The sequence below is a fragment of the Cotesia glomerata genome, linkage group LG3, assembly GCF_020080835.1.
Source record: "Cotesia glomerata isolate CgM1 linkage group LG3, MPM_Cglom_v2.3, whole genome shotgun sequence".
NCBI lineage: Eukaryota > Metazoa > Arthropoda > Insecta > Hymenoptera > Braconidae > Cotesia > Cotesia glomerata.
The window spans coordinates 27934407-27959587 of NC_058160.1; the positions used below are offsets into that span (position 1 = coordinate 27934407).

The window sequence follows — 25181 nt, forward strand, 5'->3', positions numbered from 1 at the left end:
AAATTCTTAAACTAAGAAATTTTGATTTGATTTAAGGAAATTTTACTTGATTCAAGAATTTTTTGTCTTGATTCTAGAGAATTACCCTCTTTAAAATTATTTTCTTGGTTCAACAATTTTCCTCTTGAATTAAGTTAATTTTTTTTCAGTGTATAAATTAAAAATAAATTTTTGGAAAATCTGAAAGTCCATGACTTATAAGACTCATTTAATTTTTGATAAAAAATATAATGTATTGCTAATTAATAAAGATAAAGGGAAAAAAAGAAATTTACTTTAAAGAAAAATGAGTCGTAAAAAAATAATTGATTAAGTTTTTTAAAAATATTTTAAATAAAATAAAAAAAAAATGATTAAGTATTTAAAATTAACCAAAAAAAATATTAACAGTGCAAAAAAATGTTCACAATAACATTCAATAACGCAATAATAAATGAATAGATCTCCGCACCTTGCTCATCGTAAAACCGATCGCTCTAAATCGGCAATACCCATCTGTGAGTTATTGATAATCCATTGATGCAGAGTTCTTTGTTTCTTCGAGCAGTAGAATTTACAATAAGTCTTATGTCTTGAATCTTACTCTTAGGTCTTGGGTTTTAGCTGATGGCAACAGTGTGACCGTGCGTGGGCGAGTGACGTTTTATATCTATTGTGTATCGCGGTCTCCAGCCGCCTCTTGCATTCAAACAGACAAACATTTATATTTCTTTGGTACGTTTACCTATAACCTATTATTTTTTATAGGCATTGCCGGTATATAACAACCACCTTAACCACCTCAGGCGAAGTTCGGCCCATATGTATTATGCACTTATAGCTTATATAAATACAAGTATAGAAAAGTACATCTATCGTCTAGCGTCTATCGTCTATAGAAAAGTAGGTATCGATCGACGACATCGGCAGATGCGGCGGTCACTACCATCTTGGGAATATTCCCCCATGCCAACCCGAACAAGAATAAGAAGGTGATGCCGCCACGAGCGTATCGCGATCAGCACCGTGCGATAACGGGAACGACAACGTGTCTGCGTCGGAGTAGGCGCACGCCCTATGACCAGTCTTACGCTTTTTTACCGACACTTTTTAATCTCTCTTACTTATAATCGCTGCTTGCGTAGTTGTTAATGTAAAGGGTATTATTCTAGCTTGGAAAATTTTACAAATCTAATTTTTTCAAATTCAGACATCAAAATCAAAAATATATATTTATAAAGATTTTTCAAAATTCAAATAACCCTAGTAGAAATGATCAATTTTTTAGTAAATATTAAGAAACACAGTAAATAATTAAAAACAATTGTGTATTTCAATATAAAAATAATCTGTTATATATTTGAAAAAATAGATAAAATAAAAAAAATCAACATAATAACCGAATTACGATTATGGGCATCAATCAAAACAAATACACTAGACTGTCATCGAGATAAATTATTAAAAATTTTATAATTCTTCCATTTATTATTACTATTTTTATTATTATTATTAATATAATTTTGATTTGTAATAAACATATCCACATTTAATTTTAAATAACCTCAAATCCTACAAGTATCGCTATGTTTTATTTGGTCTCTAGTAAACCTGGCCAGTAACTAGACAGTTACTGGATATTATACTAGCCAGTTCCTAGCTTAAGTCTAGTTAAACTAGCCAGAAACTTGCATTTCTACTAGGAATATTTACGAAATTATTGTTATTTTAGTGACTCGAATTTTTAAGCGCGTTTTTTTTAAACTAAGCTTGAAAAAACGTTCTAAATTTATTGAAATCTTCAATGGACTTGCTGAGAAGTAGAAGAACTTCAAAAGCAAAGAAAATGATGAAAATTGAGATTGAAAGCAGATCAAACTCAAACCCGGAAAAACTTCTCATCTGAACCGAGTAATGCTGTAACGAATTTTTAGATCCAGCGTGGTAATGATACTTAATTGCAGTGTAATCAAAGCACGAGGGATGCGTGAAAAATTTTATTAAAACTTCAAGAAAGAGAGAGGAACACCAGCACGAGCACGATACCACCAAACGAATCACACGAACAGGTCATAGTGAACCGGAGTGTACCGTTCGTGCCCAGGGGTCAACCGCCGCGTACTCGAGGAGCAAAGGTCCACAGGGTTGAAGGATCCCCAAGACGGATCCCCAAGATGTAAAAGTGCATCACCGACATGTGCATCACCATCTAACGCACCCACACGTTACGCCGTGTGTGTATTCCATTCCCCATTCTCCATTGGCTATTCGCTATTCGCGTTATTGCCTATGGATGGAAGCGAATACAAGCAGGTATCTTGAAGCTTTACTGCTGTTGCTGTTTCTCTCGTCTCTTTTCAGAGATTTAACCCAAAGGACCCGGCTTAATAAATATCCGGCTCTATCTCCTTCTTACGCGATCGAAATTTTTAAATCCGGCGGATTGCAATAGCTATTCGCTGTGTAACGGTACGAGCAACTGGGAACAACAACAACAATACCAACGCGTCGTCCTCGTCCTCGTGGTCTTTGTGTATTCTTTATCCTTCACAGAGTTGTATTGTGCATGGATCGAATCAGAGTCTTCTCTTGGTGTGACACCAACACTGGCTTGGTCGTTCTAGCAACCTGCTGCAGGCACACAATCCTATTTATGTAAATGTATAAATATGTATGATTGTACAATGTTTCATGTGTATATGTATGTGTGTTTGTGTGAGTGCTTAACCATGGAAACACTTATATGCTCATGAGGAAGCACACACTTGGTCTGTTGAAAGAAAAGGGAAACAGCAGAGTTAAATTATTGCACGTGGATTTTCGCGATTGCTTCCGATAGTTGGAATTCCAAGCCCGTCGTCTCTCCGGATTCTCTTGGGCAGCCGCGGAATCCCCAAGACTCATTCTTTGGCTTCTCTACTCTGCTGATAAATACAAGCATATATAGCTATAGCTGTTTTGTGTTGTGTTATGTATTGCTGGTACTGGTATTGGGTATTGCCCGGTTGGTCACAACCTTATTCTATCTTGCTCTACTCGGGAGAGCGTCCACCATCCAGCATTTACCATTTACCGTCGGTGTTCCTCAACGGGTGTCCGTTAAAGGTAAATCTTTCGACAGACTGTGGGACTGGGATCGGTTGAAACATTAACATTAACCTGAGACATCCCAGAACCAGCAGCATTGCACCAAGCTACTCGCCACTTACCCGCCAGAGATTAGCAGGGGAGAGTTAAGCTGCCCAGATATCGAAGCTACGAAGAGAAACTAACACTGAAACTACGACAACCTACAACTGGTTGAATCAAGGATGGCTCTGTCGGGAGAGATTCGACAGTCGGCATTGGACATTCCAGACTCTCAGTTTAATTCCAGCTAGCTAAAGTCATTCGGGATGAATATCGGTGGCTCTGGTCCGCTCCGCCTTTAATTAAGAGGGATTTCAATCGCGTGATTCTGTCAATATGAAGACTAGCACTGTCCTTCCGTCTGCTTGGAATTCCAGTGCAAAAGTCTCAGATAACATCCTTTAGGTTTTAGGAGGGTCGGGGAGATCAATTGCAACCATCAAAGGGATAGACTACACTTATAAACATGATTTAGTTAAAATAAAAAATCTTTTGAGTGTACTTATAACCCTAAAAAGTGTCAAATTGACGGTCTAATTAGCAATTGGTCTAACTCCTTATTTTTTAAAGGGTGATTTTTTAATATTTTGATGTAGCAATAGTCTAATTATAAATTATTTGAATGATCCAAACTAAAATGTTATACCTCTATTAGATATTAGATTATTTTTTGAAGTGATAATAAATTTTAAACTAATTGTTTTTTTCCCTGATTCAGAAAGATAATTTGAAATGATTACCTTCATGTTAATTGTATATCTATATAGTATTTCGAATCATTTTAAATCATTTCAAATTAGATTTCTTAATAAGGGTTGTACAAATGGAAGATTCTCTGAAATGGAGTTAGACAATTTGTTAATTAGAACGTCGAAATTAGTCTGCATATCTACGAAAAAATGTTCTGATATGGTTATACATGAAAATTTTCTCACGAATAAAAAATAAACTGCAAAATAAATCAAATTTCCGATCTAAGTGAAGTCTGACCAAGCAGACAGTCTCTTTCGGTATAACCCCCAATCAATACAGAATCTGATGAGCAACAGAACATGAGACACTGCTCTGGAATGATCCGTCGCCGGATAAACCTAACTTTGACGCCCGGCGATAAGAATAAAGGAAATAGCTCTCTAAAGCGAGTTGTCGAAGAAGCAACACTAGGCAACAAAGTGGTCGGTTACTTACTCACTAGCTAGTGGTAGTAGCGACGCGTCCTGATCGTGTTCCCAGGGCTCTCAACTCTGGCTATTTTTTATTTTTAATCTCATGGTCGTTACACTGTAATTCGCGTTCTCCTCCTTCTCTCCAGACCTGAGTCACTCGGGACTCTTGAGGCGTAAGTATAATCCGGCGTTAGCCTCATTTCCTTCTTGGAAACGGCAGATACACCCTGACTGAAGATTGTCCGAGCAGACCGGTGCATACAGAGGCGATACGAATGCCAGGGTCGGTGGTACGTGGCGATATAATATCTCGGGCTGGTGAACAGGAGCAAACGCCGTTTGCCGTAGCCTACAATGTGCATAAGTGCAGACACAGCTACAGATACAGATATAAATACAAATACAAGTGCAGTCGGTAGGCTATATTCAATAGAATATATATCTGCTGAGAATAAGAAGAGCTGGAGAGCGAGATTAGTTCCGATTGCTTCTGGCAGAAGCGATCGAGAAGGGTATTACTGCAACTTCTTGGTCAGGCATTGATCCCTGACTAGCTTCTGGCCGTTAATGAGTCATGTTTAATTGGCGTGGGAAGACCGGGTACGTCTACGGTCTACGGTATACGTGTAACGGCATTCCCACTACTGTTTATACTGTATACCTAACCACTGAGTAGAGCCACCAAGCAATAGCTGTTAGGATATAAATTGACTCCTGTATGCATCGATTGGTGATGCTCCCCTAAGCCGGTGGGATGTTTTTCCCTGCTGTGCTGATCAACATGAGCTCTGTCCGGCTGACGAAGCCTGGGATACGACAGGATCCGATCATACTAACCAGACACGGTCAATGTCAATGAGCAGAACATTTGCCTAGCTTCGTCAGGACAGAACATTACGGAGACCGCTTTTGAGCATTTAATTTGCAGAATGGGGATTTCCTTTGATCAGTTCGTTGATTGCGTGTGTCAAGATGAATTTTGGACTTTTTGAGGACATACATGTTAAAGTGACCAGAATGTTAGTTAGAGCATTAAAATATGATTCCGCGACATTTCAGCCCCCGAAAAAATATCCTCGATAAAATATCCTTCGGACAAAATATCCCCGACAAAATAACCCTTTTTGTACTGATAATTTTTTTTACTCGGTAGAAATAGCCAAGGAAGAGAAAAGAGAATGGTTACTAATAATCAGAATACAATTGATTCGCGACAATAGATCTCCGAAATTTGATCCTTATGACGTTTAAACCGAATGAAATTCGATCTAAAGACCAACACACAAGCTTGTAACTGTTTTGTGCCCTTTTATCATGGATTTTGTGTGTGTTTATTCGATAGTTGACCAACACAGATGCGGGTAATCGTGTTGCGCCCTTTTACCACGGTTTTTGTGTATGTTTACTTAGTAATAGGCCATTATAAACGCGGGTAATCATGTTGCGCCCTTTTAACATAGTTTTTATGTATTTTTATTCCACATTAGACCAACACAGGTAATCGTGTTGCGCCCTTTTAACATGGAATATTTTGTCAGAGGATATTTTGTCGGGGGGCATTTGTCCGTGGAATATTTTGTCCTCTGTGTATTTTGTCGGGGGACGTTTTGTCGAGGGCTGAAATGTCACGGTACCTTAAAATACTAGATGGGAATTAAAATCAAAACATCAAAGATCCAATAAAAGAAAAGAAGAGTTTTGTAAATAACAGCTCGTCTGGTGGAGAATACAAAACCGAGCTCTCGAAGGTAACTCTCGTATTCCTTGGTGTTCTTTGGAGCTCTTACTCTTGGTGAGTAATATCCATAAAGAATGCCGAGTCACACCCATCATACGGCGCGTATTCCAACGTCGCCTTTGTCTGTAGGTGGAGTCACGCGAGTACGCCGGTGACCTCAGATAAATCATCTTGAACGTTGCTTTAGACAATTCTTTGGATTTCTGCGGGATTCGGTTTTTTATATTGAACCACCTTAGCGTCAGAGCCGCGGTCTATTCATAATATATCTCTATCTAAGTGTGTGTTATAATGGATTACTTGTCGTAGGAAGAACGTTTGTATGCTCGATAAATCGTGATGAGGACACATCAGTTGAAACTACGAATAGGAATAAGAATAACAATAAGAATGGAGTGAAGTGGTGTGTTTAGCTGAAGAATGTCCGCTGTTAAACACACACTCGTTGTTTACCATTTTATAAATCGACACCTCGCCTTAGATCCAGGTGTCGCCAGTTAATTGCTCTTCTGTTGATTCTCTTCTCTTCTCTTCTCTTCTCCACTTGTACCCTGAGGAACTTGGAACGGCGGAACGTGACGACACGCTCAATACCAGTAACCTTTTTCTCGCTATTACCGATACCGGAGCTACTCGATCTGTACGTCTAGTCCTTAATCTGTCAGCTCGGTAATTGTGGCTCAGGACCATACAAGCTACCCGTTACTGTGATTCGGGTGCCATCACGTACGCCGTGACATCGTCCAGTTTCCTTCCCGGGCAAACTTATAAACTTAAGACTTAACTTAACTCCGGTTTATCGTTCTCGGGCGTGAAGACGCGGTTATTGATGTTTTTTGCTAACTTCTGACATAACATCAGAAAAACCTGACGGTAATCGATGTAATGGAAGATTATCAAGGTGATTTGATAGCTTGTGATCGCCATATTCTTGTATTAAACAGAATTTGTTAAGTTGAGATTTTTGTTTTCTTTTTTTTGGAGAAATTTTAGAACAAGGGTTTAGAATTGAAATTTTTAGACAAAATTTCTGAGATTTGGAAAAATTATGAGACTTTTTTTGTAGGAAAGTAAATTTTCTACAAAAAATTTCATCATTAATTTTCTCGTCTATTAGCCAATAATTTGATTAAAAGTTAATTATATTGAAATTTGTTATTTTGATTGAAAAAATTGTAAATTTACAATTTACAATTAAAGTCTCATTTTTTAACCGTAATTACAATTTAGAATTTATTAAAAAAATTAAATTGAGAAATTATTCATCCCAAAGTATGACTTCAATGATATAATAATAATAATGAATGTACTCACCTCCCTAGACGTTGGAGCCCCCAGAACGCAGGGGCTGTCTGGGCGGCGGGGCGCACTGGCCCACCGCTTGCTCGAGAGCTCGTTCTCCTCCTGTAACAAAATTCAAAAAATTCTTATTGACCGATGATTCAAGATCAAACCAAATAAAATATAATAAGAAAGTACAAGTAAAAGTGTCGGATGTGTCGTGACCACAAACTTGTACTTCCAGCTGACGTCGGAGAGTTGTCACGCGGAATAATTAAGATCGCATCTTGGCACGGTGTCAACGGGAAATAGTCGCGCTTTACTGTGTCAGCCGAGTAAGCCGTACATGCACTCGCGCTTGAAACACCCAAGATAGTCTGAACAATAAAATAATAATCCGTTGGTTAATTTTCTCCTTTATTGCACTCCGGCGAGCGGTGAACGGTGAGCACGCGAGCGTAGTTATTAAAACGTTAAAACAATTACATGCCAGCGACTAGCGACACTACTAACACACGAACAATCTTTTGAGACAAAATTATAATAATAATTTAATTACATGAACTCTTCTCCATAAAAGGACCACCTGGAAAACCCAAGCATCTAGCATCAATCTCTTATAATTGTGGGTAATTTTACTAATTTTTTTTTTTTTAACTACCAAGTTCCATGGTCTTTTAACGAAACCTTTTAATTAAAGAAAAAAAAAAAAACCTAACATCAATTATTCTAAAATTTAAATCACATATTAAGATATCATTAAAATGATTTTGTTAAAATAAAAAATGTTTTTAGTTAAACCAAAAATAAAATATTTGTTATCCCTTTGAAACATTTTAATTACTTCAACAAACTAAATGCTACAATAATAAAATTATTTTATTAATTTAACGTCTTAATTAAATAACATAAATAATTTGTCTAAAGTTTGGGTTACAAAAAAATTTTTTTGAGTTTATAAAATATTAAAAACAGATAGATAGTAAATTTCGAGTTCCTTATTGTTATTTTGCAGCTCGACTCACACTTGACTCACCAACACACTCTTATAGTGTCTTATCGTCGAAACTATAACTATAACTATAACTCTAACCATTATTGTATCTGTATTCTGAAGGTTTAATTTTACAAAACGTAAAACATTGCCGAGCTACAAATCATTTTCATAGTCATGTTTTTATGATTGCTCTCAAGCTGTTTACGACAGACGCGAGTGGTACTTGCCTCAGCAAATTACGTTCACAAAAGCGTTGGAATATCGATTAGAACGCTTTAGCTATAATATTTTTCATGAACCTCTTTCTTCCAGAGATATTTTAAATTATAGACGTCATTAAATAAATTATTTTCCTCATCATTACAATTAAAATTCAAATAACTGTTACCGCTGGCTTTGTTACTCAGAGCAATCAAATATCCAGCTCTTTTTACCAAACCGTGAGAATCCGGGCGTTGATATTAATATCTAATAAGTTATTACTTTTAAATAGATCTATCTCTGCATATATTTACGTAGACTAATTACTTCCTCGTTTCCTTATCGCGGACACTCTAGTGCTGAGTAAAACTTATAGAATACCGCATTATTCACGGATAATTTCAATAATTTCATTATTATATTGAGAATAATAAACCAAAAGCACTCCTCAGATATTTGACTCAAGACGTGATCGCAGAGTTACTAATACTAATATTAATACTAATCTTTTTAGCGAATATTATTGTCATGTCTGAGCAGTAAAGTTGCCCACGTCCTCAAATCACCCAGAGGCTCACATATAATATATATAATATACAATATATATGTATATATATAAGCTACATTAATACTGCTCAATTCCAAATCTGGCGGATTCCATTTAAAATGCAATCTCGGTATTACGGAAAATAGGAGAAATCTAGCGAAAGTATAAGCGTAACATCGGTTGCTCGCATTGCACATGTTTATATCTGTCTATCTATATATATGTATATACATAGGATATTATGTACATATGTATAGTACTTATTTATTTATTTATTTTTATGCTCCATGTAATATAATACGATGATGTTGATAGCAAATCCGGTTTTGTTAGAGTAATATCCATATGACACAGTCGTGACACTAAAGTATTCCATGGGAATTTTATTGAGGCGACCAAGCCTCGCTTTCTAATAAAAATCACTGACAATTATATTTGGCTAAATTATAGGGCGCAGTCAAGGAATCAACTCGATCGTTTTAAGTTGTTTCAGAGAAAGATGGTATTTAACGGAAAATATTGGAGGTTGAGATTCTTTAAGGTGTGGCTGGAAATTTAAATTTCAATGGGAGTTTTTATAGTTTAAAAAAATAAAAAAAAAATTAATGTTTATCAATAGCAAGCCAAACTATAAAATAGAAAATTATTTTGGATAATTTTGAAATAATACAGAGTATTTAAGAAAAAAAATTGAAATTTTGTACGTAAAAGTTGAGTTTACTTTTTTTTTATCAAAAGATTTTTGATAATAATATTTATTCAAAAATTCAAAAAATTTATTGTGATAAATTAAAGCAATTAATATATTTATGATAAAAAATAATTATTATTCATATCAAGATACAAAGTTAATAAAAATTTACAATACAACAATTTTTCCTCGCACTCGAAAAAAAAATCTTCATGAATCGCTAAATTCAGAATAGAAGTTTCTAAAAAAAAAAAAAATTTGACGTTATCATTTGCTCAAGAGACTCATTTTTCCGCTCCCCCTCCTTTCTATATAAATTACAACCACGGGAATTATTTATCAGTAATTGCCTTGACACATTCGGACTCTGCGGGACCACCGCGGTTGAGACGTATTCCCGAGCACAATACAATGGCAATGCTGATTTATGGGGGCATTATTATCGACCTACGTGTTATGTACCCGCTTATGTAGATACACTCTCATTTCCCCAGATTCATGTAGGTGTGCAGGTAAACACTGGTGTAAGTATAAAATGTATATAATATATAACACAAACGAGTTGAGTGCAGAAGAATAAAAGAGTGGATAGTAGAGAGTAGAGAGTGTAGTTGTGTTGTCAGACGCTACCGCGGTACGCAAGCCTCGCCCTTTGGTAATGCCTCCCGCAACAGTATCTAGCAATATAATACGTGTGTAATGTTAATACTCAATTATCCATTGCTCTCTTTTAATTCCTTTTCCAGTATCATTCATTATTCTTTATGCAAACACTCAATTATTTCTTGATATATTAATTAGCTCCAATGATCAATGATCAAGATTGTGAGTTGATTATCGTACTTGTAATTATGATTAGAGCACATGATTTATGCACCAACTTTTCTGTATTAGATAAAACTCAAATTTTTCAACATTTTCTTTGAACTTTTGCTTACCGAGGCTCTATCATACACTGATAGAAGGATTTAGTTCTATTTAATAAGATTTAGTAACAGATACTAAATGATTTAGTAACAAACCTTTCATTACCAAATATTTAGTAATAGGTACTAAATCATTTATTAAAGCCCATTTAGTTCCACCAAATAAATATTTAGTAGTATTTAACAAATGATTTATTGGTACTCAATAAATCGTTTATTGGTATCAAAGAAATTAATTTTTTAACTAATTTCAGCGTGTAACCTAACTTTTTAACTTAAAATAAATAAAAATAATTCAAATAAATAATTTTAAGTAAAAATATAAGGTATTATAAAGAAAAGAATCTCATTAAATTATATTTTTTTGTTTGAGACATTTATAAAATTTAAAATTAAACAAGTTTTTAACATACTAATAATAGACAAATTAAAAAATGTAAACTAAACTCCACTGAGAAAAGACATAAATAGAAGACATTTATTGGGAGTATGTGTGTTTTTAAAGGTTTTATAAATCTCCCAAAATCGAGCTGAATAAAATATTCTAAGTTAGTGAATAGGTTATGTATCGCATAAACATTGGAATTAAAGCATAGCCGTCTACCGACAATACTTGCCAAAGAAATATTTAGTACTTGTTACTAAATATTATTAGGTGGAACTAAATATATATTTCCATGTAATAAGGCTTTGTTCATATAAAAAAATCATTTATTAAACTGTAACAAATAATATTGATGGGTACAAAATATTTGTTTCTCCCAAATAAATGAATAAAAATTTTGTTACTAAATCAGTTTAGTACTCCGTACTAAATCCTTCTATCAGTGTAAAAATACAAATATAAATACAAAATATGATTGTAAAAATAGGCAGTGAAAGTAGTCTAGCGTTATTACTTCTCTCCTATTCGGTCTCGTCTAATTGAATAAAATTTAATTTAATCAAAATTCTGTAGAGTCATATGCAAAATAAGAAAGAGAAAGATGAGAAACGGCGCCGAGACGCTGGCAACCGTTCTATGAATTATAATCCGTGTTCGCGGCTGCAATCGGGTAAATCATGTAACAAGCATGGCACGTGTTCTTGGTTACATATTAGATTACACGTGAGAGGCGCGGGTACATCGTGCAAATCGGGCGTCTGTGTATCTAAAGTACTGCACTAACGCAGACTGTTCTATATACCAACACAATCATCAAAATGTTCATCATCATCATTATCATTATTATCAATCTATTCTGAGCAAGTGGATGCATAACCAGAAAGAACCAAGTGCAATGGTAAATCCAATTCACGGATCTCATCTCATCTTCATCAGGATTGTAATACGGTAATTATTTACGAACGTGATCTCAAATGCCAAAGTATTGCACGAGTTCTAAGTGTGCTTGTTTTAAGTTAAATTTCTCGGCTATTAACAGCACTTTTTAATCAACCTAATGAAGACCAGGTGAGTTGGGTACTTAGCATAAGACCTAAGCGTAAGAACATTTCCTTGGAGGCGAACATAAATAATGAACATGAACTGAGTTTCATCTTGGTTTAATTGTAGAGTGTTTTTTCTTGGCATAAAGTAGGATTCGTTGTTTGCGAGGTGGAAGGGTTAAAAAAGCCGAGTCTGAATGATGTTCAATGTTAAATGTTGAACGTATGTAGGGAGATTAGACATGTAGGAAAGTCTGGATAATCGTGGTGTGGATGAAAATGAATGAATGGATTGCAAGTTGTTGCAACTACTTAGAGGAAAGAAAATAAGGAGTAACATCCTTCAGCCGTTGTCAAAGTACACTCCTGAACCCTCGTGTGTGGCGGTCTAGGGTTCAGCATAGAGGCATTAAATTACCGGATGGAGTCATACTACACGGTAAACAGACCCCTAAACCTGTCTCTTGTCTCTGCTCGGTCTCTTGTTATTATATGTCTCTTAGATCTTTAATGTTCCTGGATTACAGCAATGGGAAAATACAGGGCTGTTCTTTAATTTCTGTAAGGTGATATAAGACGAAGGCGCTGTAAGTTGTGCCAGTAAGTTATGGCTAGAGTAAGTGATATTTTATTTATTATTCATTTAAGGCTTATTGACGAGCCAAGTAACAGGTTAGCTTCTTTCCCACTGGAGTCTTGAGTCTGAAGTGACTCGTACGCTAATGCAGTGTAAGTAATCTTAATCTTCTGGTAGATTATTTTTATGTTAGTGATTTGCATTCTCAAAGCTGGAGATTTTTTTGATACAAGATTAGGTGAGAGCATGGTAAAATTGGTCTTCGTATTTTTACTCATCATCATCATAGTCATCATAGTCATCATCATCAACAGTAAGACAAGGCGCTGGCACACATGCGTGATCGTGACTTGTCGTATGACCTGTGACTTTACCACTGATGAGCGGTATCGTCAACTTTCCAGTTTAAAATTGTAAGCAGTTAGTTTGGATGTATCTATCTGCCTATCTATCTATCTATCCGAGGATATGTAGGCAGTACGGGTATATATCCATCATCATTATAGTCATCATCATTATCAGTAAGGCCAATGAAATTTGTTGGATAAATGATTCGCGTGATTTACCTAATTGGTAATGAGAGGGACTGGATCTCAATAACAACGCTTTTACTTAATACTCGGGGGTTATTTTTCACACGTAATAAATCTTACGCGTGAATAAAGAAATAATTTAAATATTGTAAGGTTTAAAAGAAAATAAGTTTATCTCGGCTCTCTACTCTCTAATATGGTTGCGATGCTAATAAATGGATTCTTTTTTAGAACTGTTGATGCTTATATTTAGAAGTGAGTTATTAACGAATATGTGATTAATACACCGATGAAAAAATTACAATGATAGAAGGATTTTATAGTTAAAAATATTTGTTACACGGAGAAAAAAATATCGTTAGAATAAAGATATGTATCGTCATTCTGACTATACGCCGTATAGTCATTTTTTTTAGAGATATACGCTGTATAGCCAATTCAGCTATACAGCGGATCATCAAAATGACGATCCATATCATTATTTTAGCGTCACATTTAGTTAATTCAACTACACTGAGAGACAATTTTATTTAATAGTAATAAAATTTTATTACTATTTAATAAAACGTTTATTTGGCTAATGAAGGGGAAGGGGAAATAAACAAGCAGGTTAGGTTAGGATGTCTCGTTGAAACATCTTTATACTATTTATTTATTAAACGATTTTACTGTGAAAATATATTTGAATATATTATAATTAATTGATGAATATTAATTTTTTTTTTGAAATTATTTGTTTCAATGACTTAATATTCGTATTAAAAACACATATTATTATTAAAGAAAATTTTATTAAATACTAATAAAATTTTATTCATATGGAATAAAATTTTATTCATATGGAATATAATTTTATTACTATTAACTAAGTTTTTTTTTGCAAGTCCAAATAAACTTTTTTATTACTGTTAAATAAAATTGTCTCTCAGTGATATACAGATCCTCACGTTAACGAAACAGTTGCCTGTTTTGACGAAACTGCATATGTTTACAAGAGCTATTCTCTGTATGCTTTTAAGTCAAACAAATGAATCCTTAAATCAGAAATCCGGATCGTTATTTTAAGGAAACGTCATTTAAGGATACGTTGGATAGTCATTTTAACAATATTTTTTTTTTCCATGTAATATTTAACAAATCATTTAATAAATGAATATCAGATTTATTAAATACAAGCAAATCATTTTAAATACTAAAAAATATTTGTTTAATATTAAAAAATGATCTCTAATAAATGATTTGTTAATTATTAACAAATATTTTTTGATACAAATAAATCCTTTTATTATTGAGTCAAGAAATTATTCTTGATTTAAGTAAATCTTTCTTAACTCAAGAATTTATTCTCTTGACAAGAAAATCATTTTTTTCAAAATAGTATTCTTGGTTCAAGATTTTGGCTCTTGAGTCAAATTAATTATTTTATCAGTGTATTAATTAATGGTTAAATTATAATTTAACAATTTAATAACAATAATAATTTTTAAAATAAAAATCTTTTATCGCTTGAATTATTTCACAATTACCTTCAACAAAAATGACAATAGTATAAATTATATCTTTTATTGCTTTTAATACCTCACGTTCGGCATAGTCAAAGGCGGGAGGCAATTACGAGGAGTTGATGAACTCACTTCATTACGCGGGAACGCGTAAATCTTCGTACACCTTAGTAGTTTATCTCTCGACAACAGACCAATGGATCTGCAATATATTATTCCTTATCCACAGTAATAGTCGTTGTTGTTTGAAATCTCCAGACATCATCACATCACTAACAGCCAACAATCCCCGATAGCGATTTCCAGTCCATCCAAGTATCTCTCATCTAACTCAGGGTTATAGCAATATAAACGCACATAGCATAATAACATTTGTAGCCAAAAGTTGATGGTCTTGGTAAGGTCTCTTATCTCATATCACCTTGGATGGCAGCTCAGAGCTTACTATCCAGCTTGCAGCACTTGTTTCTTGTCTTCATTCATCGAGTTTATCTGATGATTATTATTATTTACTTGTCGAAACATTATTTACTTAATACCTCGTCTCGGTGTATACTTAAATATAAATAAAATATTAGGTACAAAATAAAACGTATACTTAACCGTGATACGTTTGTTCTCACGATTTTAATCTATACATTTATACGCGACGTTATTTAAATAAATACCCATTTAAGTATCCTTATAACATGACGCCGTACTCAATAGTGCTAATGCAATGTTAGTTTTCTGGTCGTATTCACCCGTATGAGTGTCTTATAGTCGACTTTAATTCGAGCATAAGAGTATTGATCTAGTGGATGCTGCACTTCGTATGTAATAAGGCTTCAGAATGTATATACATTATATATTATATGTACCTCGTACGTTAAAAGAGGAAAGGACAGGAGTGAATTATTAAATCAAGACGTGTTCAACTTAAGAAGCCAGAGCCAGAGCCCGATTCTATTGACGAGGATGAGGTTAAAATTCTCAGAAGACGAATGGCGAGAGAATCGCATAATTTTATTGGCGCCTCGTTATTACTGGCTCTTTGATCCCGACTTATAAACATAAATGGCTGAACGGCTTTTTTATTGCTATTGTTTTTGATACGCACTGGATTTATACAGCCCTCAGCACTTCCATCAGACTCTGAATACTAATACCATTATTATCATTATTACTACTATTTTTTCTGTAAAATTTGTGCTGTAGTTCGTTAAGAAGTATCAACTGAATAAATAATGCGCGAAAACAATTTAAATAAATAAATAAATCAACTATTAATTTACGTTTTTAGCGGTGGACTTTAAGCACTCGTTTGTCGCAATTCGCAATATATTTTTAGCAAAAGTCTGAGTGAATGTGTATGTGTGTGTGTGTGTGTAAAAGTGCAAGACTCGATAAAGAGTCTGAATAGTCCAGGCGTCTGGAGCGGCCCGAGGCCAAGGTAATTGCATTGTACTTGCTTATCCTTTCAAACGCCAATCACTGGCGACAAAACGCTCGTCGCCAAGGCGAATCGCTCTCGTCTTTTCTTGTGTTTAGTTCTCTCGGTACCACAGCTTTAATTCTTTTATTCACGTACTCAGTACGAAGCATTTTTTTAAATTTTCTTGCGTTCAAAGCATAGTAATTAGATAATAATTTATTCGTTTAAAAAATTACTAAAATTAGCCGATGGTTTTTAATTTGAAAATTAAAAATTATAAATATAAAAAAAAATAATTTAAATACTATACAGGATTAATATCAATCTCATATAAATAAACATTGAATTTCTTGTAAAATTTACCAAGAACACCAATGCGAATATTAAGACCAAAAATGTAAATTTCAATGCCCATTTTAGTGACTGCCATCTGTAATTTTCAATACTTTTTATCCAGCTATAAATACCCATAATATATACACAAATGTTGATCCATCTGGTTAACTTAAGTTAACATTTCTCCATATAATGCTTGGATCGATATTAAAACCCCATTTACAGAATATTTATATTACTATTCCTATTTCTATTCCCATACCCTATTTAGTAACAGAAGTCTAAAGAACTGCAAGTTTTTGTTTCTGTCCTCGCATCAGGGTTCCTCGTACTTGGTACTTAGTATATTTGGGTGGTCTGATATCTGCTGGATACACTATTTAATACCAATAAATATGATAAACTCTGGCTCGGTGATGTATATTTATAGAAACTCATACGAATACACATCACACATGTGATCTCGGAGATTACATTCGCTTTAAAATTAAACTGAATTGCTTTTGAGGGTATATCCGATAGTTGAAGTACACCTCTACTCAGCTTATACTCGAAGAAAAAATTTTCCGCGTATATTATAATATTGCGAAGAAGAAGAACCATAAATCGAGAGGACGTTAGGTCAAAAGCGTGGAAGATATGCTGATGCGAAGATAGTCTTTGCTTACGGTGTGCAGTCCTCGTTGTCGCTATCTCATTTATTGTGCAGTGTAAAGGGTAAGCGTCTATAAGTCTATAAGTTTGTACCTGGTTGAAGCTCGATGCGGGAATTATAATTCTGTATGTAGTGTGTGGCGTGCAAAAGACTCTAGTCGACTCAAAAAAGGGATTATCTTAGCATTTACCAATGAATATTTATAAATTTGTAAAAAGGGATAAATAAAAATAATAAGTAAATAATTTTTTTAGCTTTGACAAGTGACGAGGGAGAAAATACTTGGAAATGTATACATATTATTATATATGTTGTTAGAGGTTCTTGTAAGCGGCTGGATGGTAAACGTATCAGCTTACACCTCGCGGATACCCAGATACAGGGCAACGAATTGCTAATAGCTTCAGTTGAGACCAACCTGCCGAGAACTGGTCTCTTATTCGGTGGGTACACACCTTTCGATTGGATTGCCACTGATCAAATACAAGGTTTTTTCATTTAAAGTTAATGATTATTTTTTTTTATTCGTCAGCGAATTTTATTTTTATTTATTTATTAAACCAGAAAATATTACAGATAATCAAATATAATATAATATAATAAATGACATATCTGTCCTATAGAGATGCATAACATCTGTTCATAGGACTGGTATAAATTAAAATACAAATCAAGAAAGCTAGTTTACATATATAATTAATTTATAATAGTAGTTTAGAGAAAAATCATGTTACATTGCTTTATCCATCGAATTAGGCTAATTTTCAGTAATTTGGTTGTTCCGGCAAAATATTTCAATTCGTTCGGTAATAAATTAAAATATTTAAAGGCCGTTTATTTTGCATTTTGACTTAAGTACTTTTTTTTTTTTCGTTCATTAAATGTCTTATATCAAATTCATAAACATTTTTTTAATTATTTTCGTAGAAAAAATTTTTTTATATGGTGAATTTTCAGTATCGTTTAATTTTGCGATATATATGACCATATTAATCTATGTAAAGTTAGAAAAACTTCTTAGAAGAATAAAAAAAATGATTTGTAATTTATACTTTAATATCCTCAAACTTAACTCTCTTATTAGGAGACGATTTTGCGATCATGTGCCATCTATCGGAAATTCCTAACACTATTTTGGTTAAAAATTATATATTGGCATAAATAACCATACTAAAAAAATTTTTCACGGATTATTATTACTGTAAGTTTTTTTTCATATTTATTTATATTTTTACTATCAATTGTAAATAAAACGTATTTAAAATAGAGAAATAAATACTGTATGTATAAAACGGAACAATTAAATATAATACCCGGATTAGTATCGGGTGTGATAGATAGTATTGCCTATAGTTTATAATTTTTTGCATACATAATATCCCGAGAATTCAAAGCACGAACAATAGAGCATAGACGACACCGAATATATCATCGGTATGCATAGCCCATGCATTGCTACTCACACTACATTCGTGTTATAGTATACTGTATAATATGCCAGCAATACAACGTAAACATAAACACCAGCTCAATACCTTACAGTACACGTAATATAACTTATATTATATATAATACCATACGCATGAATATAATATGGGCATTAATAAATCCAAGCCAAGTATTAATGCGACTAATGCATGTGCTTGGAGTATTTGTTGCCCGTCCAGTCGTATTCACCTTTTTATTTTAACTTTATCTCCCCTCTACACCTCCAGTCAGGAGCTGAGAGCCAGGGGTTAAAAGATAAGTTGTTGCTTGCAGCCACAATGGTCACTCTGCATATCCACATATATATCTATATGGTTTTATTTCCGAGTATAACAGAATTAAATGCCAGTGGCTTCCTCTTTCAATAATCGATTAGCGGGCATTTGTTATCCCGTGATTGCTATCTTAAAAGGGTATGAAGTTTCTTATTTAACCCCCTACTGTTTACAGATTATTTTAATTAAAATATTTAATAAATAATATTAATCATGTCATTATGTTTTAGGACTGTAAGCTTTTTTTTTTTATTTTTTTGAGTATTAAAAACTCTTATTTCAAAAATCATTGTTAATTTTTTTTTTTAATTCAAAAAACCTGAAAACATCACGATTTTTATAATTTACTAGAAATTTGAATAACGTGCTACGCGCGCGCCTAAATTTTAACCAATAATGAATCGTGGCCCGTTTTTTGCGAGTTTCGATCTTTGACTAACTTCAAGACTTTCATCTATTTTATAATATAGGATAATATTTTCAATAAATAAAATTTTAAATAGAAGAAAAAATTCATTTTTTTTCAGTAATTATAAAATCAAAGAAAAAAAATTAGTATTATTAAACACATTATCTGATCGTTAAGTATAAATAAAATAAAAAAAAAAAATAACAAAGAAAATAAGAAGATATTTAATTTAATAACTGTGAAGAAAATAATCGATTAAAAAAAAAATTAAATATCAGAGAAGGAGAAGGGGCTTCACATTGTACTGTACATAATAGACAGGTATTAAAGTACAAGTGAATAAAACAGCGAGTAGGGTCAGCCGTTAGTGTTACGGGTGTAAAATAACACGCACCTGTATTGTATGAAAATAAAGTATGGATATGGATATGGATATAAATATTATTAACTTACATTTGAGCTACAAGCGTTTTTGTGGTTATCTAATTGCTGATTACCCAACAATCTATAATTTTATTTCTGATGGAAATAATTACCCGACCGGTAATTGCGAGTGAAATAAAAGTTTATCATCTGAATGTGGATGTGGATTATCTTTAAATAGAAGTGGAGATAAAAATAAATAAAAGTAAAATATTTGCTACTTAAGAGTATAAATACCCCGCAAAATTTTCTCTTTACATTCATATCGTCATTAGTTTCATAAATCCGTGACATCCGCGCCTTGAACTAACGTAGCTAATCACATCTATCTCTATCTCTATCCTTGTCGGTATTCTCTCTTCGTCTATTTCCATACTATTTTTTACTCTGCCGCTCAGATACGGAGAGACGCTCCCAGTCTGTTGCCTCAACCTGACGACGGCTTCATAAAAACCACTGATTGCTCAACACGCGCGTGATTATCATCTTCATCTTGTTTATCTTTAATATTTATAAGGATATTTATATTTATATTTGTATTCATATTTGTGTTGAGATTTTTATACAGCAGCCTAGCCTCTGTTACATCAAGCGTTAGACTGTATAATATGATTGACTACAGACCAGGTGGCCCGTTTTTACCTCGGCGTAACGTGATTTTAATTACTTTGATGTTGGTTAAATTTTAGCTTCTATTTATTCTACTGGGTCATTTTAGAAATCAGCTCATTATTTTATCCTAATATAAAATTGAGATGAAATGTATGTGGCATCAAACTATTCGTAACGTGATTGGTCGAATATATCATAAGCATGAAAATATATGCAAATGCTATAGTCAGGCGCGCGCTTGCGCGCGCAAATTCAAATTCTAGTTAATATTTAAAAAGGCGATTGATTTTAAAAAATAAATAAAGAAGAAAAATTAAACTTAATATTCTGGATAAGCTAATTGAAGATATAAAAAAATTATCAGAAACTTTTTTTGTAGGTAATTTAATTTTCTACAAATAAAGTTCTGGTTAACTTCACCGTATCTCATATCCTTTAGCTAATATTTCATTCAGTTTTAAAACCAAAAGATTATTTTTGAATAAAGTAAAAATATTAATGAGAAAAATTATAAGTTTAATTTTTAGTTAAATATTCACAGAAAAAAAATGTTCTCGAATCAAGTATATAATTTTGAAGAACTTAATCTTCTTAATTTGAGTAGAAAAATTTCTGAACTAATAAATTTTTTTTGATTTAAGGAAATTTTATTTGATTCAAAAATTTTTCGTCTTGATTAAAAAAAAAATACTCTCTTCAAAATTATTTTCTTGATTCAAAAATTTTTCTCTCGAATCAAGTCAATTTTTTTTTCAGTGTTGAAGATACGAAAAAATCATAAGAGACCATTTTTATAGAAAATTAAAATTTCTACAAAGTGTGTGCTTACCAATTTTATCGTAGCTCTTACCCTGAAGCCAAAATTTGAATAAGTGAAAATTAAAAAAATTAACTTGTTCAATTTATAAAAACAATACTCACACAAAAAATTGTTATCTTTATCAAAATTAACATTAATAATTTTAATGATAATTTTAATCCTAAAGAATTACAAAATTTTTTACCGACTCAGAAATTTATATGAAATAATTACCTGAAATTTCAGTGAGAAATTGTCACCACAAATATTTTTACATCTCAGTATGTTCATAAATAACCAGCGGTATGACAATAATGAATAGCGTATGAAGCGTAGGCCAGCAGATACATATAATAAGTAAATCGTACGTATATACCTAAGCAAAAGAGTGATAAAGTTTATAAGATGGGAATAGAAAATAACATGAGCAAGAACAAGAACAACAAGTTGATGTAACTGATGCAATGGCAATAAAGATTATGCCGTAGTGAGGAATAAATGTTTGGCTTATCAATAATCTGAGCGTTTAAATAAAGGTGTGGCCGTACTACTTCTCGGTTGTTATCTCAACAAATATGACAAACAGAATCTCAACGAGTGAATTATTTTATTGCTGCATAAACTAGAGCGCTCTTGCTCTGCAAGTTACATATTTAATAATCTCGAATATAAAATGTCAAATAAAATAATACAATACCAGGAGATTTATCGCGCCGTCGGCAAAAATTCAGAATAAAAATATCAAAAATTAAAATATAAAGTGTATCAATTTAAACGGTGGCAGGTAGACATGTAGAGATTCTAAATCGACTGGTTGGGGATTGTTTTAACGCCTGACGTCGACGGTGATGCTCATGTAACTAACATAAGATGCATAATGCATGTTTACGGTATTTGCTGTATACTGGGTGCTCTAGCCTTTGCTAGTCTATGCTGTTCTGTCGCGAGTCGAGTAGAGGTGTTGGCTTGACAATGCTCGGGAACATATATTCTCCTTGTAATATCCCAGACGCGTTTCGCACACCCAAGATAACAAAGTGCCAACTACTACACTCAACTATTTATACCTCAACCTCTTCCCTAAGAAGTTTCTGCCAGTTGTCTTCGGAAGAATTACACTCCCCAGATCTTGTCTCTGATGATACACCGTTGTAAACCATTGTAATGGTAATAGCCCACAACTGCCCGATAAATCACGCCAATTCATTTCATCAACTCACCGGCTCCGAGGGTTACTAATGTCCCAATGATAATCTAGATCGAATGATTAGAGGAGTCGGTTAATAGAAATGGGGGAGAAGATTATAAAATTTATTGATAGTTCAAAAAAATACTAAATTTAAAAGAAAGTTTTCTCTTTTAAATTTTTCTTTTGCTTCAAAATATTCAGATTCAAATTTGCAAGAAATTTATTAGAAGAATTTTACTCTAATAAAGCATTTTAATATTTCTAAATGTTTTTGAATTTATTTAATCCATAATATATAAAATAAAAAATGATTATTAATAACGACAATTAAAAATTACATTAATATTAATGCAATAAATAATTTTTAAACCTTAGTTAAAATTTTATTTACTATAATATAGATTTTAGTAAGAGTGGAAAATATTTTATTTTTTTGTCATACCAAAATCAGCAAACTAGCGAATTTTTATGATTTTTTATTACCAAAATATTATTATAAAAATTGAAGATTAGAAAAAATTCTTGAAACAAAAAAAAATCTCAAAGCTATTTATTAGAATAATATTCTTCAATAAAATATTTCTCCTGAATTAAAAGACTTTCTATCTACCTATGCCTCAAAAAATTGAAGTATTTATCATACTTTACCCATAATAATAAACATGTTCGTTCAGTAACTACAACTTTAAAAAATCAATGGAATTCAGAAAGAGAATATCGTCGATCACGGATTACCCGAGTAATCGGAGAGTTTATTGCCCGTAGAACACCCACGTTTGGCAGCAAAAGGCTCATTGCCATTGCCATCGCCATATATATCTATATAAATGACATCTGAAACAACGACACGCCTTATGACCCGTTAAATGAGCCCATCAATGTAACGTCTATACTACTCTAGTCCATAAATTATTCAAAATCCATGCACTCACTTACTAACTCAAATCTCTACTGTTACAAGTAAATTTATAAAGTATCTAATTACCAATTTGCCAACTGGGGACTCTTTGAAACCACTCACCTGAAACAGAACAAATCAATAATTCATTAGTTAATTGTACAGATAATGTGTCAATAAAATAAATATAAAAATGATAGCGATATCTATTTCTATTGAGCAGATGCCGAGGATTCCCTCGTTACGCCCACGCAAACATTAGACACCCGAGAAGGACTTGGTTCGATGCGGGATGTAATGTAACAAACACCTCTTGCTACTCCTCGGGAGGATAAAACACGAGCAAAGTAAAATAAAGCGAAAAACAAAACCAAGACTGAGAAGAAGAAGACGGAGGAGGAGAGGAAGATGAAGATGGAGATGAATAACAAGTCAAGTAAAAAGAGGGTGTGAGGTATATCAGCAAGTGGCTTTTCCCATGGCTATTCCCACGTGCAATCGTCCGCATCCGTCAACCCCCGTCTTGTACCCGGTATAACTTGTTGGTACACAAATATAAATATCTTACAACACAGACACAGTCTAGTTACTTTTAGAGTACCTCGGCTTTTATTTACACGAGTACTAGTACTAGTACTGGGATGTAATGCTGTATGAGTTGAGTTAAGTTGTTGCTGTATTATTAAATTGCCCGGATATAATTTTACGTCTAATAATTTTGTTGAATTTTATACAATGATAAAAAATTTATTTTGTTTGAAAAAAAAATTTTTTTGAACAGGAAATTATTATAAATAAATTTTAAATTTAAGTAAAATTTTTTCGCTTGATTCAAGACATTAAAACTTTTTTTTCAAATAATTTTCGTGATTTTAAAGCTTTTAAAAAATTCTTTGAAAATTTTAAAGTGTACAAAAAAATTTTTTTATACACAGTAAAAAATTTTGGGTCATAGCGTCAAAAAACTTAGTGTTAAAAATTTTGTGTTAAATATTTAACACTTTTATATGTAAATTTAACATTTATTCTGTTAAATCAACACAAAAAAGTGTTACATATTTAACATAAACATTTTTAACACTAAGTTTTTTGACGCAATGACGCAAAATTTTTTATTGTGTACATTTCTGCAAGAAAATTGTTCGTTTATTTCAAAATTTAATAAAAATTTTACTATTTTTAATTATGTGACTTTTTTTGAATTTTTTAAAAAATTAGTAATAAAAGTTTATAAAATAAAAAATTATTAACTCTGCAATATTATAAATAAATCTCCTTCTTTCAACAAGCCCATCCCATCAGCGCTTCACGTTATCGAACCATTAAGAATATTATTTAACATTTATCTTCAAACATTTCGACCATAAACCCACTGAGTTTAAAAGTCCCGCGGGTTTTATTGCCAAGATTATGTTAATAAGAATTCACTCGAATTAAATGCCCAGTAAATGTAAATTTAAATGAAAAAATTATCAGTGCAATGGCGCAAACTATCCCTGGAATGAAGTGCCATTGAAATTCCTGGGAGCGTGTAACGAGAAGTACGTACACGAGTGCTCTGTCTCTATCGGTTGTATATTAAATTTACTTATTTATACATTTAATATAAAATTCTATTCCGTGCTGAAACAGAAAGAATTGGGAAGCATAAACCGAAGCCGCGAAGTAGCAGCTGAGAGCGATAAACGTGTGAAGTGGTTAGGTGGCATTACCGTCTCCGTTAAGAATTTAATGTTTATGCCGCTAGTTTAATGATACTTTTCAAATTCCAGTATCATAAACTTTAGATGAATCATCGATAAATTAATATGGGGTGGGATTCCAAGGAGCTACCGGGTGATTACACGCTAGACGCTAGACCAACAGTCTCGTCGCTCGGAGGTTATATTTAGATCGCCTTTATTTAACCCGAGTCGAGCCGCCTGATGGCTTATGTTAATGCTCATCATCATGATAATAACAATTAGCTTAACTGGTTTAATTAAAGA

At 32.9% G+C, this 25181-nt stretch overlaps 1 protein-coding gene across 3 annotated transcripts in view; it reads right to left on the minus strand.

Annotated features, from left to right (window-relative positions):
* Positions 1 to 25181, minus strand: part of LOC123261823 (Krueppel-like factor 3) — a 252539-nt gene that overhangs the window by 148503 nt on the left and 78855 nt on the right. For 2 of the 3 annotated variants that reach the window (XM_044723655.1, XM_044723652.1), the window contains 2 exons: positions 23281 to 23316; positions 7327 to 7416 (listed from right to left, as the gene is read on the minus strand). In XM_044723655.1, coding sequence (XP_044579590.1) covers positions 7327 to 7416; positions 23281 to 23316 — 126 coding nt within the window. The remainder of the gene's footprint in view (positions 1 to 7326; positions 7417 to 23280; positions 23317 to 25181) is intronic. The other variant, XM_044723656.1, reaches the window with a different exon arrangement.